The 14,636-nt window shown below is 49.2% G+C and overlaps 1 protein-coding gene across 1 annotated transcript in view; it reads right to left on the bottom strand.

Annotated features, from left to right (window-relative positions):
- Window positions 1–9,750, bottom strand: part of VWA2 (von Willebrand factor A domain containing 2) — a 37,201-nt gene extending 27,451 nt beyond the window's left edge. The window contains exons 1-3 of the mRNA XM_035029534.1: window positions 9,420–9,750; window positions 4,978–5,052; window positions 3,299–3,432 (exon numbers count right to left, since the gene is read on the bottom strand). Coding sequence (XP_034885425.1) covers window positions 3,299–3,432; window positions 4,978–5,052; window positions 9,420–9,471 — 261 coding nt within the window. The 5' untranslated portion in view covers window positions 9,472–9,750. The remainder of the gene's footprint in view (window positions 1–3,298; window positions 3,433–4,977; window positions 5,053–9,419) is intronic.
- Window positions 9,751–14,636: the final 4,886 nt, after the last annotated feature.

The raw sequence follows: 14,636 nt of genomic DNA, 5'->3' as shown, positions 1-14,636 counted from the left end.
TAGCTTGAGTCAGTGGTTAAGGCATTTAATGTAATTGGTGGTTTGGGAGCAAAGCAGTTGCCTTTTATCTTCGGTTTACTGTATGCTCAGGAGCGAGCCTGCCCAGATTGCTCGCCGCTCTATAATCGCTCTGGTCTCCGCTGCAATCACTGCATTAGAGCCAGGAAGCGAACTTCTCGGCTTTTAATTGCTGGGAGGAAGGCTTCAAACACCTTCCATCCACCTCCACAACGAAGCATCCATGACAAGCCTTAACTTACAGCGACCTGAAAGCTAAAGTTTTAGAAAGTAAAATAAGGCGCAGATCCCTTGCACATGGAGGAATAAGGAGTCAGAGAAACGCAGCAGCAAAAGCAGAAAGCCTGAAGCACAAATCAGATCGAACCCTCTTCAACGGCCCTCCTGCAAACACCCTTTGCTAGCATCCCAGCAAGTCTGAGCGGCTCGAGATCCACATGCTCACTCGCTCACTGAAACAGACCGCACCGCCAACCCCCTTGCTCAAAGAGTCTTGCTGCGAGAAAGTTTTTCTCAGGTCCAGCCCAAACAGCGCCCTCTGAATGCCCAGATTCTGTCTGAATGAAATACAGCCACTCTGCACCTTCTTTCACCTGAACGTGATAATCAGCTTCCCTCATCTATGGAAGTTTCCAGGGCTCTCACTGTTCTGGCTCCTTGGGGTGGGTACCGCCTGGTTTGCCAATTTCTAACCTAAAAATCAGCCTCTGGAACATAATGCCATATTTTAGATGTGGTCTGGCAACACCGGGTTTTAATTCCCTGAACTCTGGGGACCTGTGGTTGACTTGCACCAGCCCTGAAGTTTTCTTACCCTCTCGGCAGACGCTGAGTTCCATCAGCACCCACCCCTTACACACACACACACACACAGTGCCACCATGCCAGCTATCCATTTGCCATGTGACAGGGTGTGACTTCTGAGGGTCACCTCATTCTGACCCAGGAACCACCCACAGGGAGGGACAAGGGTCCTAATGGAACAGGTCCTGAGCTGAGCGGCTAGAGCCCCAATCCTTCCACACTTAGCTGTGTCCTCCGCTTACTGTGTGACCCCAGGCAGTTACTTAGCCTCTCTGAGCCTGTTTCTTCATCTGTAAAATGTTCACCAATAATCCACACAGCTCTTCTCTCCCAGCCTACCATCCTCTGGGGCCTCCAGGCCACCCATTTCAGGACACGCACTACCTCAGTGCCAACATCAAACGTTCGATCTTTATGGCTCTTTCTCCATAAATAACTCATGAAACTTCATGGGGGAAACACCTCCCTTGAAAAGCAGGACCCTGTGCAGAAGGTGGGGACTCAGCAGTCCTTGGCCCCGGCCCTCGGAGGACCTGCGATGGCTTCACAGGTGGAACGTCCAGGCGGCTCAAGCCCAGGTGGAATGGTTTCTGCTACGGTGTCTTTGGATGGCCGTGCCGGACGGCCTGCGGTCCAGGGCGATGTGCTCACTCTCCTCAAATTACCTGCCATTCTGGAGAAAATCTGGCTTTCATTAAAAGCCACTTTTGCTCTTCAGTCCTAGAGGTTTTTCTGGGATTAACCCAGGAATGTCATCTTAGAAAACCACTTCCTTCTGCAACCTGTTTGCAAGTAGTCTCTAATTCAAGTTAAGTATGGCTTCTCAGACCAAAACACCCTTCTTAGATTTTGATTTTTGAGTAGGTTCACATGGTTCAAAATCCATCAAGTATAAAAAAAAGTAAAACGGATGAGTCTCCTCCTGGATTTGCACCCCATCTGCTCAGTTCCTGGCCTCGCTCTCGACAGCAGATCACTGCTCTTAGCCTCTTTACAGATCTCTCCAAGTACAAACATAGACTTTTTACCGCCCTTTTTCATAAAAAGTAACACATTACATATACCATTTACCATACACCTTTTCATTCTCATCTGGGTTGAGGCCCCTCCATCCAAGAGCGCTTCCCCATTCACTTTCTACAGCTGCCCCGTGTTTCCCTTATGAATGCACCCTAATGAATTCGCCTGTCCCCTGTGAATGGGTGTTTGGATTACCTGAAATCTTTTACGATCGTAAACAACTCTGCAAGGAGTAACTGTGTGGTATTTTGTATCTGTGGGAGTATCTGCAGAATAAATTCCTTGGGGTGGAATTCTTGAGTCACAGGGTCCAGGCCTTTGTAATTTGGACAGACGCTGCCAGATTCCCTTCCTAGAGGTTGCACCAGGTTATACTCCCACCATCAGTGCAAACCCATTTCTACAGATCTGCCACCGGGGCAAGTCACCAAACCGGATTTTTGCTAATCCAGTAGGTGAAAATGGTATTTCGGTGGGAGTTGTGCTGTTACAGTGGGTGAGGCTGTCTAAGGGCCATTTGTGTTTCAATTTCTGGGAACTGTGTTCCTTGCCCATTTTTCTACTGGGTTGTCCCAAGAAGCCCCTTTTAGCAGCGAGAGCCACAGTCAGCAGCGAGAGTCACAATCTGCTGCTATTTAAGAGCGGCTCTCCAGAGCCAGGAAGAGCAAGAAATGAAGAAACTGGCTGGATTCACTCAGGCAGGAGGAGCTCCTCTCAAGTGAACATACGGGGTGGGAGCTGCACTTCATATTGAGACTCTGGTCTTGCGAGGTAGAGTTTTTGTCTGTCAGTATGCTTTCCCTTTTCCACTGTTCCATGAACACCTCTCCCTAGTGGGGAACCGAGAACGTGGATCAGCCCATGACTCACACTTGGCCAGATCCTCTTTCCCCTCTGACTACGGGGATTGGTCAAGGGATTGTCATGTGACCTACACCTGCCCAGTGGGAGCCCTCCCTGAGACCTTCTGCCGCGTGTTCAGGGAGAGAAACCCACTTTCTTTTAACTGGGATCACTGGCTTGAGGGGCAGTGCGGGGCAAATTTTCCATGTAAGGAAAGCCTGCGTGGGAAGGAAGCCAACCAAGGAACACAAAACTGATGGAATGAGCCCTTAGATCCTGCCATGCCTAGAACCAGGACCCACCCCCTTGGTCTTCCTGTTCCACGAGCCAGTGAATGTCCTCTTCTTTTTTTTTAAAGAGTTATTTATTTTTTTAGAGAGAGAGAAAGAGAGAGTGTGGGCACTCGCGAGCCGGGGAAGGGGCAGAGGGAGAGGGAGAATCCCCAGCCCCCGAGGCGGGCTCAGTCTCTGACCCTGAGACCGCGACTCAAGCAGATGCCCAACCCACTGGGCCACCCAGGCGCCCCGTAAATGTCCTCTTCTGCTTAGAACTGGATTTCTGTCACTTGCAACCAAAGATGCCCTAATACAAAGATGACAAGACTTGCACTCACCCTCTCAGGGTTGATGTCCAGAGCGTCACAGACCATGATGGCAAAGTGCTTAGACCTTTCAAAGCTCCCCTTCCCGACACTGTGCGATCCGTCTATCAGAAACAGGACGTCCACTGCTGCCGAGCACTGCATCACTAGGGGAGAGCGGAACACAGTGGGTGACAGCCCGCTTCCCTGCCCTCTGGTCCCCAGAGGGTCTCCCTCCTGAAGCAGAGTGGAGGCAGAAACAACCCTGGGGTGGATCAGGTTGCTGCTCTTCTTAGCACATGGGTGAAAACACCACGGGAGAAGGTCCCAGCCAGAGGCGCTCTCCTCTGCAGCAGGAAGTACACTCCCCCGCCCGCCCCCCCCCAGTGGGCACAAAGCTCACCAACAGGCCCTTGTGTGGAAGTCTTTGTAATACTGGAGGAGTCTAACTCAACAACGCGAATGGAGCCCTAAGAGGACAGGCTACTGGGCCAGTGAGGGATACCGAAGAGCCTTGGTCCCAGCCCTTGGGGGCCACGATCTAGTCCAGGATCCAGCCAGATACCCTGGTGCATGAGGCTGCATGACCCCAGAGTTCAAGCGAGGATAGCACTGACTGTGCCTTCCCTACATGCCATGCACTGTCTCCGACACTTTGTATGTGCTAATTCTTATAACCACCCTAAGATAGACAGCTATTTTTAAATTTTTTAACCGGTTTATTGAGATACAATTCACATACGAAAGAATTCATCCATTTAAAGTATACAATTCAGGGGGCACTGGGTGGCTCGGTTAAACATCTTGATTTCAGCTCCAGTCATGATCTCAGGGCTGTTGAGACCGGGCCCCGTGCTGGGCTCTGCTCTGAGTGTGGAGCCTGCTTGGGATGCTCTCTCTTCCTCTCCCTCTGCCCCTCCCCAACTCATGCACGCATTCTCTCCAAAAAAAAAAAATAAAATAAAAAAATAAAAAAAATAATAGAGTAAAATATATAATTCAGTGGCTTTTAGTATATTCACAGATACATTCCATCCTTGCCACAGTCATATTAGGACATTTTCCATCACCTCAAAAAGAAACCCTAGACCCTTTAGCGATCAGCTCCCTAGCTCCCCACCCCACCCCTAAATAGATGTATGGTTTTTACTCCCAGTGGGGAGATGAGGAAGAAGGACACAGGGCAATTCAGTAACCTTCCTAAGGCCAAAGTACGAGTAAGCGGTGAAGCTGGGAAGCAAACTCAGGCTGTCTAGCTACAGAATCCGCATCCCACCACCTCACCGTCAGGATGTAGGAGAGTGGAAGTCAGAGAAGCACCAGCGAGAAGGCACCACCCAGAAGGCAGTGACTGAGGGGGATTTCACGGGAGAGGGAGGGAGGGACACGCAGGGTCTCTGGGAACAGGCTGGGGTGGCTTGAGCAGGTGGAGTGGATGCTGAAAAGGGTGGAAGACGAAGGAACATGGAGGGAGATGAGGCTGGTTGGGGAGATGGTGGTCACATAGCAGAGGACTCCCGAGCAACACCCAGAAATTCAGCAACAAGGATTTACCCAAGGTTTTCACCCAGGATGGAGACCTAGGTCAGGCCTGTTGGGGAAAAATGACCTGGCCACAGTGTGAAAGGAAGATGGGAGTGGGGCAGGAACATTCTGGAGTCAGGCAGAGGCCAACATGGGGGTCTAGAAGGTTGACTGACACATAGGCTTACTTTTGTTAGCCGCTGAAATCTTCCCAATGGTCTCCCTGCTTACGTGGACTTCCTGAAGAGGATGAGACTGGCGTACTAGGAGAGAAGACACCAAAAGCAGTCATCACAAAGCAGAGAGGGGAGGAGTCTTTGTCCACATTATGTGACCAGAACCAGTAGGTAGTGAAAGGGAAAACTGGAATGTGGAGGAATTTAAGGACGTTGCATCTCAAAAATCACCAGAAACCCCTCCAATTGCTTCATCAGGTATCTTTGTATTTAAATTTGGGTATTTTGAAGCAAAAAATTAAAAATATACATAGAGGCGGATTCAGAGAGCCTGGGATTCTGATGAGTTTTGCCCCTGGTTAGGCATAACAACTGGGTGCCCCTCCGGAGTGCAGCACCTTGCCATAAAAATTAACCTTGGATATAAACATACAATTCACAGACAAGCACAAGGGAAAATGTCTGAACAGGTGACAAAATGTTTTTAACCCAAACAATAAGATACCCTTTTAACTGCGAAATTAAATGACCAGCTTCTTCATTTAAATGTAAATGGGGAAAGATCAAAGCAGAAAAACCTTCCCAGTGGTGGCCCTGAAAACTGGTAGAGCCCTTTTAGAAAACAATTTGGCCAAATGAATGAAGAGTCATAAAGCAGCTTACAGCCTTTGCCCCTGTGGTGTGGCACCTGGGGAAGGGATTCGAAGGAAGAACAATTTTAGAGAAGGGAAAAGGTACATCAGGACTCTCCTTTCAGGGTTACTTGTGATGGAGGAATGGTGGAGATAACAAATATCCAGAAAGACAGGGCTAGGAGTAAACGCTGATAAATTTGTTCATTGCAATTAATATGAACAAGGGCTAAGAAGTTTTCGGATAGGAAGTTCGTGAATATATCTTTCATTCTCTTATATGATGTCCAGTAAAATGGTAATGATGGTACGTTTAAAAAGTAAACTCTTGAGAGCAGGGGTAACATGCCAAGGAAGCCCCAGACTGCTGAACACGAGCCAATCGTGATGGAAGTCCTAAAGGCCATGAGGGTGCCTCCTGGAAGGCTATTCTGAAAAGCCAAGTGCACTCGATTGATGGCTACTGGCAGAAGTCCATGCGCAGAAGCTTTATAAATATCCACGGGCGGTGGGTAAGCACGGAGGAAATACAGTGAGGTGGGCAGAGCAGGGGAGCAGGCCAGGCAGGGGGCAGATGAAGGAAGGTGGGGGGGGGCTGTTGGGAAAGGGGGTAACGGGGAGTGGGGGCGGGGAATCACGCCAGGCAGGTACGTTGGGCCCAAGGGGATCTGTGACTGCCAGGAAAGTCATTAGGAGGGAGAAACCAAAGGAAAAAGTCAGGGTCTGGGGTGGGGATGCCTCTTGCTTGCGACACACACCCCCTTAGTCAGCCACCCCTGGGCTCGCCCCAGCCCCATCTTCTCTGGCTCCTCTCCACTCACTACTCGCCACTGCAAACTAACGTAGCTCCCAGTTCTCCCCACCTAACCTTCCAGCGGACGGTTTCTGCTCACCGGATAGGCCCTTCCCTCAATCTCGACTCACAGAGGATGGTTCTTGGCCAAAATGCTGAACCAGCCATTAGCCCCGCAGACAAGAGTATGGGACAAAAATCTGACCGTCTGCCACTGCGGTTTTGCCACCAGAGGTAGAAACAAGACAAACTACAAATAAAGACCGCAGACTGGGTTTGCAGGGAGAAAAAGACCCTTCCACTCGCATAAAAAATGGCATGTTGGGACAGAGGCTGGGCAATGGTTCAAAACCCAAAAATTCACTCAATAATTCAGCAAATTGGTCTTCCAGAACACAGAGGCTCTCTGCTTCACTGCGTTCCCAGAGCAAGGTCTTGCCTACCCGTGCGGCCGGCTGCCCCCGCCCATCATGCTGAGCTGCTCCCATCGGCCCAGCTGCTCTAGAAGCTCCCGGGGCAGGAACATCTCCAGCCAGCCTCTCAAAGCCTAGTACAGCCCTCTGTGCACCGCACGTAAGCACTAAGGTTTCCTGAGTAAGCCCATGGAGGACTAAGAAGGGCCCAGGAGCCAAGGAATCTCCAAAGCCCTACAAAAAAACCCCAGAAAAACACTGGTCCTTTTTACAAGTCTCACCAGCAAATTCCCCAGCTGGAGACAGGCCAGCAGCCTCCCCCTGAGGGGAAGGCTGGGACCAGAAACCACTCACTAAAGATGTCACTCTGCGAATGTGTCTTTCTATACCGTGTGCTCAGCTGTTAACGGCAGGTGCCAGGCTTCAGATGAGCCCTCCTTGTGCCTTAGGTGACGTCCCCTCTGCTCCCCTACAAGGTCACCTCAGGATGGTGCAGAGCTTCCCCTACAGAACAGAGAGCTGATGAATGTGTGACTGTTGGTTCCTCCTCTGGGTGGGGCTAAGGAGTGGGCAGGGTGAGAATCACTAATCTAGTCAAACCCTTTCACTTTACAGATAAAAGAGCAGAGGCCTAGTCAGATGATTCCTGTACTTTCTCCTCCCTCAGAGGAGCCCCCAGTGGTGAGGCCAGCCCAGAAGTCAGAAGACAACAGCTGTGCGACCCTGGGCAAGTCACAAGCCTCACCGGGCCTCCCCTGCCTCATCCGTCCAACCCAGGAATGGTCAGGTCAAGTGCTCTGTAAACTGGACAGGGCTACAGAAGGCGAAGTTCTGCAATGAGCTAGAGCAGAACCTGGGCTGTGCCCAAGCCTCCGGGGACCTCCCTCAGGTCTTGTCCCCAAACATATCTCATTGCTCCTCAGTCCCCTGACCACGAAGCTACTATGTTACACCATCTACCCACATGGCTTAGAGAGGGGGGCTAGGGGCAACCACCCACCTTCTTCCAGCCTCTCTTATCTCCCCAGGCGCCAGGGAACAGGCAGGTGGCGGCAGGATTCAACACAGCGGAGGCTCACAGACCACAAGAGGATCCTGAGCTAGACTTGGGCGGCCGGACACCCTGTCCACTTGTTCTTACTTGTGGGACAGCAACCTGCAAGACACTCTGTTTCCTTTCTACCACCTCATTTTAACAAGGCTAGAATTTGGGAGAGGAGTAAAAACAGAGTTGATTTTCTCCGTTATTCGTTCATCTATACACTTCTGGAACACTTCTGTGTGCCAGGCCTGGTGCTGGGCGCCAAGATTATACAGTGGTGAATACACAATATGTAGGATCTCTTTCTTGTGGAGCTTCTATCTGGTACAGAAGATGGACGCTAAGTTTTTAAAAATTCACACACAAGTACTACATAGCAGAGGTGCCTGGGGCTACAGGTATTAAGGGCACTGACCTCACCTGGGGGACCTGGAGGAGCTGTGCTGGCTGCTGACGGATGAGTAGGAGTTTACCGGGGTGGCAGTATTGTGTGAGGGGGTGATCTAGGCAGAGGGGTCACCTGTGAGAACCCCTAGGCAGGGAGGGAGCAAGGGGGCTGGGCGGGATTTGGAGGAATGTCGTCTTTGGCGCAGAGAGAGAGAGTACCAAGAGGGCACTTTGAGGCCTGAGGTCTGATAAGCAAGGTCTCTTAAGAGCAATGAGGTATCATTTAAAAATTTTAGGCAGGGCGCCTGGGTGGCTCAGTTGGTTAAGCGACTGCCTTCGGCTAGGGTCATGATCCTGGAGTCCCGGGATCGAGTCCCGCATCAGGCTCCCTGCTCAGCGGGGAGCCTGCTTCTCCCTCTGACCCTCCCCCCTCTCATGTGCTCTCTCATTCTCTCTCTCTCAAATAAATAAATAAAATCTTTAAAAAAAAAAAATTTTAGGCAAGGGGCGCCTGGGTGGCTCAGGCAGTTAAGCAGCTGCCTTCTGTTCAGGTCATGATCTCAGGTCCTGAGATGGAGCCCCACATTGGGCTCCCTGCTCAGCAGGGAGCCTGCTTCTCCCTCTCCCTCTGAGCCTCCCGGCTGCTCACTCTCGAACGCTCTCTCTCTCAAGTAAATTAAAAAAAAATCTAGGCAGGGGGTAGGGGTGGAGAGGGGTCCCGGCATGATCAGATTTGCATTGGTTTTTTTTTTAAAGATTTATTTTTTTATTTCAGAGAGAGCTTGGGGGTGGGCAGAGGGCAGAGGGAGAGGGAGAGAGAGAATCTCCAGCAGATTTCCCACTGAGTGCGGAGCCCAATGTGGGGCTCAATCTCACAAAACTGAAATGACCTCAGGCAAAATCAAGAATCAGACACCTAGCCAACTGAGCTGCCCAGCACCCCAGATTTGCATTTTGAAATGACTGTTCTGTGCACAATGGGCTGGAGCAGAACCAGGTGGACCCAGGGAGACCAATCGGGAGACTACTGCAGTGGTCCAAGCATGAGATGATAGGGCTCACACTAGGCAGGTGGCCATGGAGTAGAGAGTTGCAGATGTATTTGAGAGACCGTTAGAAGTTAAAATTGACATGATGTGAAGCAAACCAAACCCCTCAACACCTTACCCCTGACCAAAAATGCTTACCTCCAGAAAACAGGAAAATGAAGAGGACTTCCAGCAACAGGAAAGAGGGCATGTTGATATAACTATAGGGCAGGACAGGAAAAAAAGCATCAGCAATTAACCCTGTGTACCCCAAGTCACCCCCAAATGAGAAGAAAACTACTCAGCCTTTTTGAGGGCACAAAGATGACCCTAGAGGCTCCTCCTTGCCATAATAAGCTTATTAGCCAGAAAAACACCCAAACTCCCTAAAAGTCATGGGAGACTTTGCTCCAATGACTTTGTTTCAAAGGATGGTCTAACATCTTTCCCGGACACCCATCCCCCCACCCCCACAGCTCCTTCACAGACTCCAGGAAGGTATGCTCTGCCCGAGGTTAAGAGTCCTGGGTCCTAGTTTGGCCAGGCCCTGACAAGCCACATGACCTTGAGTAAAGTCCCTCCTTCTCAGTGCCTCCATTTCTTATGAGGAGTTAGAATCAGAGAGATTGAAGATTTGATTTCTAATATCCTCATTTTCTGAAACCTTCTAGCAAGGTCTGGAAGCCTACACTTTCCAAATTATTTATAAAAAGTAATGTGCGGGCGCCTGGGTGGCTCAGTTGGTTAAGCGACTGCCTTCGGCTCAGGTCATGATCCTGGAGTCCCGGGATCAAGTCCCGCATCAGGCTCCCTGCTCAGCAGGGAGTCTGCTTCTCCCTCTGACCCTCCCCCCGTCTCATGTGCTCGCTCTCTCTCTCAAATAAATAAATAAAATCTTAAAAAAAAAAAAAAAGTAATGTGCAACAAGTGTTTTTTTTAAATTATTATTGCCTAATCATGTTTATAGTATAGATAATATTCAGTTACATGGGGCCTGATAACAATTTTTGAGGGAGATAAGGGTGGAAAGTAAGAGCTTTTAGTAAGAACGATAGACTGTAATTTGATTCTATAAGAGCACATACATGAGATATACTTCTAATTTTAGCTGTGAGGCCCAGGAAATAGATCATTCATTATCTTTTCAACCACAAAGATATGATGTACAATTCAGACGGTTACACTTTAGCAAGTGTACTCGCAAGTAATATAAGAGCTGAAAGGGATCATACAGAATGAAATTTATAGACTTTTCCCCCCCAGTATAAGTTAGCAGGGAGAAATCTAAAAATATCTGAACAATAGGTTCTAGAAATTTTATTTTTTGCCTTTTGGGATCCAGTACTTATTCAAGGTCTTACCCTCCACATTACATTTGCCCATTAGAAAAAAAAAGACAGCCACAGGTAGGTCTTAACTGAAGTTTCCTTCTGTTAAACACATAATGTTGACAGTCACTCAGGGGACAATTTCAAAGAGAAAATCCCAGACAGAGACATTGATAGGGAAACACTGCAGGGAACCCGCCCCCCCCCCCCCAGGTTCCAGAGAAGAGAGCAGAGGGCAAGGTGCTGGGTACGGCATGGGGTACCCAGGGGTGCAGCCCAGAGAAACTCAATTCCGCCTGATGCACCCAAATCAGAAAGTCCCTGTAACGTCTTAAGTAAACAACGCTCTCCTGCATTCCTGCATCTAAGAACGTGGAGGAAGGGCCGAGTTTTCATTTATGTATCTTGGGTCTTTGGATCACCCCCACCCCCTCCATCTCCACTGGCGGATGTCATTTCTCCAAAACGCGGGGTGGGAGTTTCCTGCTCATCCTCAGCAGCTCACCAAATGCCTTTAAGGTAACCAGCACTAAAATGAATTCTGTTGTCAAACACCCTCCACTCTCTGCCAGGACATTAAGAACACATCTCCCAGCTGCAGCAACAAAACAGAACTTGATTCCTCATTCAGAGGATTCTGAGCAGGCTGGGGAGCAAGGGCCGCATTGGAAATCTGGAGTTCCCCAAGAAATACAGATGCTTTTGCAGTAAAGTTTAAAATAAAAGTCTCTGTGCCTCAAATGACCGTGAGGCTCACATCTTCACCTAACCTAAGTGGCCAGTGGCGAGTGACTATTACAAGAGCGAGAAAGTCAGGAGCTTTCGCAGAGGGGAAGATGGACAGAGAGGATACGGGACGGTGGGGCCGACACAGCTCCTGTTAGCTTCCAGGCCAGCACATGCCAGCAAGACAGACCTTCCCTTCCCCCAAAGACACCTTTTCTTTCCTCTCACTCCATACAACCGATGAAGGACGAGTTCCCACCTGCCACCCGTGAGCCAGGTAAGGGTAAGGCATGGGGACAAGGGGCAGTGCAATGCCATCTCGTCCTTGGTTAGACTCAGGATGATTTTCTGGGGTCACAGCTTCTGACCCTGGGCACGTGCAGGACTCTGAGGCTTATCAATTTTTTTTTTTTTTAGAAAAGCAGGAGGACACAGTGGAAGAAGTATAGAAGGTTCCTACCACATAGGAAGGCACTCAGGAAACATGGGGTCCCCTCCCTCTGCTAGGAGACAAACCAAAGCCACTCCATCTCGCTCTCGTATGTGCCTCTGCATGCCCAGGTGAATGTTTTCCAGAGTCTTCTAAGTTTCTGCTCATTAAAACAAAATTGATGTTGGCAATCTGCAAATCAACGCAAGAAATCAGATGCCTCCTGATAAGTGTGCAGACCAGACGGGGCTGGCTCTGGGACCTCAGCGGTGCTTCCCAACCCTGTGCCCACAGCACGGCCCTTCCTGTCACGCAGCCCACACCAAAACTGCTTGCTGATGCGTGTATCTCGCCTGCCAGGTGGCAAAAGCCTCAGGGACGGAGTCTTAGTCTCTGCTGGGGCCCCAGCCGCCTGCGCTTGTCTGGCACACAGTAGGGAGATGCGAACTTGCTGACTACACTAAGCACCACCATGCCGACTTCCAGACGAATCGTTGTGCTCACTACACTCCCTGCATTCTTTTTTATGCCAAGATAAAGGAACGAACGCTACTTTGGTGCCGGTGAAGTATTAATAGCACTCCTTGCTATCTGTTCCCACCCGTTATCTCAAACATGCCACCCCTATACCAAAAACCTGCTTGCAATACTAATTCCACATTCTAAATACAACCCTGCGTCTAAAAACTTTTTTTAAAAAAAGGATGAACTGCATAGTAAAAATCCAACAGCTACCACCATCTAGTGAGCAGTAAATATACCGTGTGCCTGCCACCGGGGTCTGTACTTCTGCATCTTCTTCCTCTTAATCCTCGCAGCCAGCCAGCGAGTGTGTTATCCCCATTTTACAGAAAAGAAAACTGAAGCACTGAAAAGTTGTGTTGCCCCAGGTTACACAGCTAATCAGTGGATCGGACTCCCTCTAGTCTCCCAGTGATCTGTTCAACCCACCCCCTCCCGATTCTGGGGGATTAAGGTAGAGGAACAGAAGCATAATTAAAAATCTGCCACCTGAATCCGCCCTCTGGCAGTTTTTCACAAGCTAATACCTGCCAGCAACTCCCACACTCAGCACATAATGTGAGATTTCCAGAACTTTCTGCATTCTTGTGCAAAGTAGTCAGGAGTGGTCTGCATCCTGGGGCAGAAACAGATCTATCCTTCCCAGGTAAGCCTTGTCAAGCTTTTTCCATTGCAAACACCTCATTTGTTCCTTTCTGTTCCATTACCCATGCTAATCCCACATTATTCCTGGCTCCTGGGGCGCTCACACATGGACTCAGCTGCTTTTCACCCCCCACCCCCCCCTTCTTCTGGTGCCACACAGCACCCACCGCACCAGGGACAGCAGGTGAGGGAGGTTGGCTTCAGGACTCATGAAGAAGCGGAGGCCAAAACAAGGCTACTTTTGGAAAAAAAAAAGGGCCGGACTGGCAAGAGCTGAAGGCAATTTTGCAGGACAATGCCTGCCTTCTCCTCTATGATCAGAAAGAAGTTCGAGGTGAAAAAGGAAACCCCTTCTACCTCCTTACAAAATGCAATGCCAAGCCCAAATATTAATTAGATGAGCCCTTGGCAGCCTCCTCTCAATCGGCAGGATAGAAATCTGAGCCCTTTACAAGAGCAGGCAACACCTGAACAGGAAGACTCTAAAATCAGAGGTAAAAGCGTGGAGCCAGGAAGCCCTTGCTATCTTTCACTGTAATACTCACCTGCCTTGGCCTTTTGGCGAAACACTTGGTTCAGGCCCAGGGAAGGTGGACCACACGTTTCTAGTTGATAGGGCAGGGAGAGTGGGTTTTTTTTTTTTTTTTTTTATTCTTATATTATCCCCATACATTGCATCATTAGTTTAAATGTAGTGTTCCATGATTCATTGTTTGTGCATAACACCCAGTGCTCCACGCAGAATGTGCCCTCCTCAATACCCATCACCAGGCTAACCCATCCTCCCACCCAGGGAGAGTGTTTTAAAAGCCGCTCAGGGAGTCATGCTCCCTCTAAAAGAACCACAAATTGTTAGAACCCAACAGTCTGAGAACCAGAAGTCAGCACCAAGGAATGAATGATGTGCTGTACGGGTTCCCTGGTCAGACGGGCATGAATCTCGGGGTTTCTCACTCTTGCCACCCCTGCTCAGAGACATTTTTAGCCAAGAGGGATTTTGATGTTTGTTTTGATGATATTTGAAAATCCTTTATTTAAATTGTACAGGACCCAAGTTCATTGGATTCTGGGAAGCAGAAGTCTAAGAGAATGCACACGGGACCAGAAGTCCAGAGAGAGAATTCTGAACTCATTCTGCTTCTGACCACCTGGGTGACTCTGCAAGCAACAGCTTGCCCTGTTCATCTAGTACCAGGGGAGAATCTCAGTTTCATAAACTCAGGAACTCAGGCAGTATTGTAAGGATCCAGTGAAACAGTGTGTGAATATCCCTCCTAATGGTCCAACACATTCTAAATTACAATGTTAAAGAATTATCATTACATTTAAGAAGTTAATTTCATTTAACAACCATAACCCCATAGAGCAGACACAATCATTTCTATTTTTATACATGAGAAAATGGTCTCGTGGGGACCTAAGGTCAAAGAGCTGGTGAACCACAAGCATGGAATCAAGCCCAGGTCTTCTGATGTGGACAGCTTGGCCATGGAGTGCACAGGAGGGCAAAGAGCAATTGGACATTGGGAAGCCCAAGCATGAGCCTCTCAGTAAATTCTTCCACTTCAGTCTTTCAATTTCCTTCCCTCAAAAATGGAGGTGACATCACCCATCCTATTTACCTGAAAAGGTTGATGCCAGGATCACATGAGACCATAATACAAAAGTGCCCTGGGTGAGGGCAAAGTTTCCTACATGGAGAGCAGGGAAACCCAGTTGAAGAGA

The sequence above is a fragment of the Mirounga leonina genome, unplaced genomic scaffold (genome assembly GCF_011800145.1).
Source record: "Mirounga leonina isolate KUSES-001 unplaced genomic scaffold, KU_Mleo_1.0 Mir_114, whole genome shotgun sequence".
Classification (NCBI taxonomy): domain Eukaryota; kingdom Metazoa; phylum Chordata; class Mammalia; order Carnivora; family Phocidae; genus Mirounga; species Mirounga leonina.
Note: the sequence above shows the minus strand (reverse complement) of the source record. Positions and strands in the feature narration are given on the sequence as shown.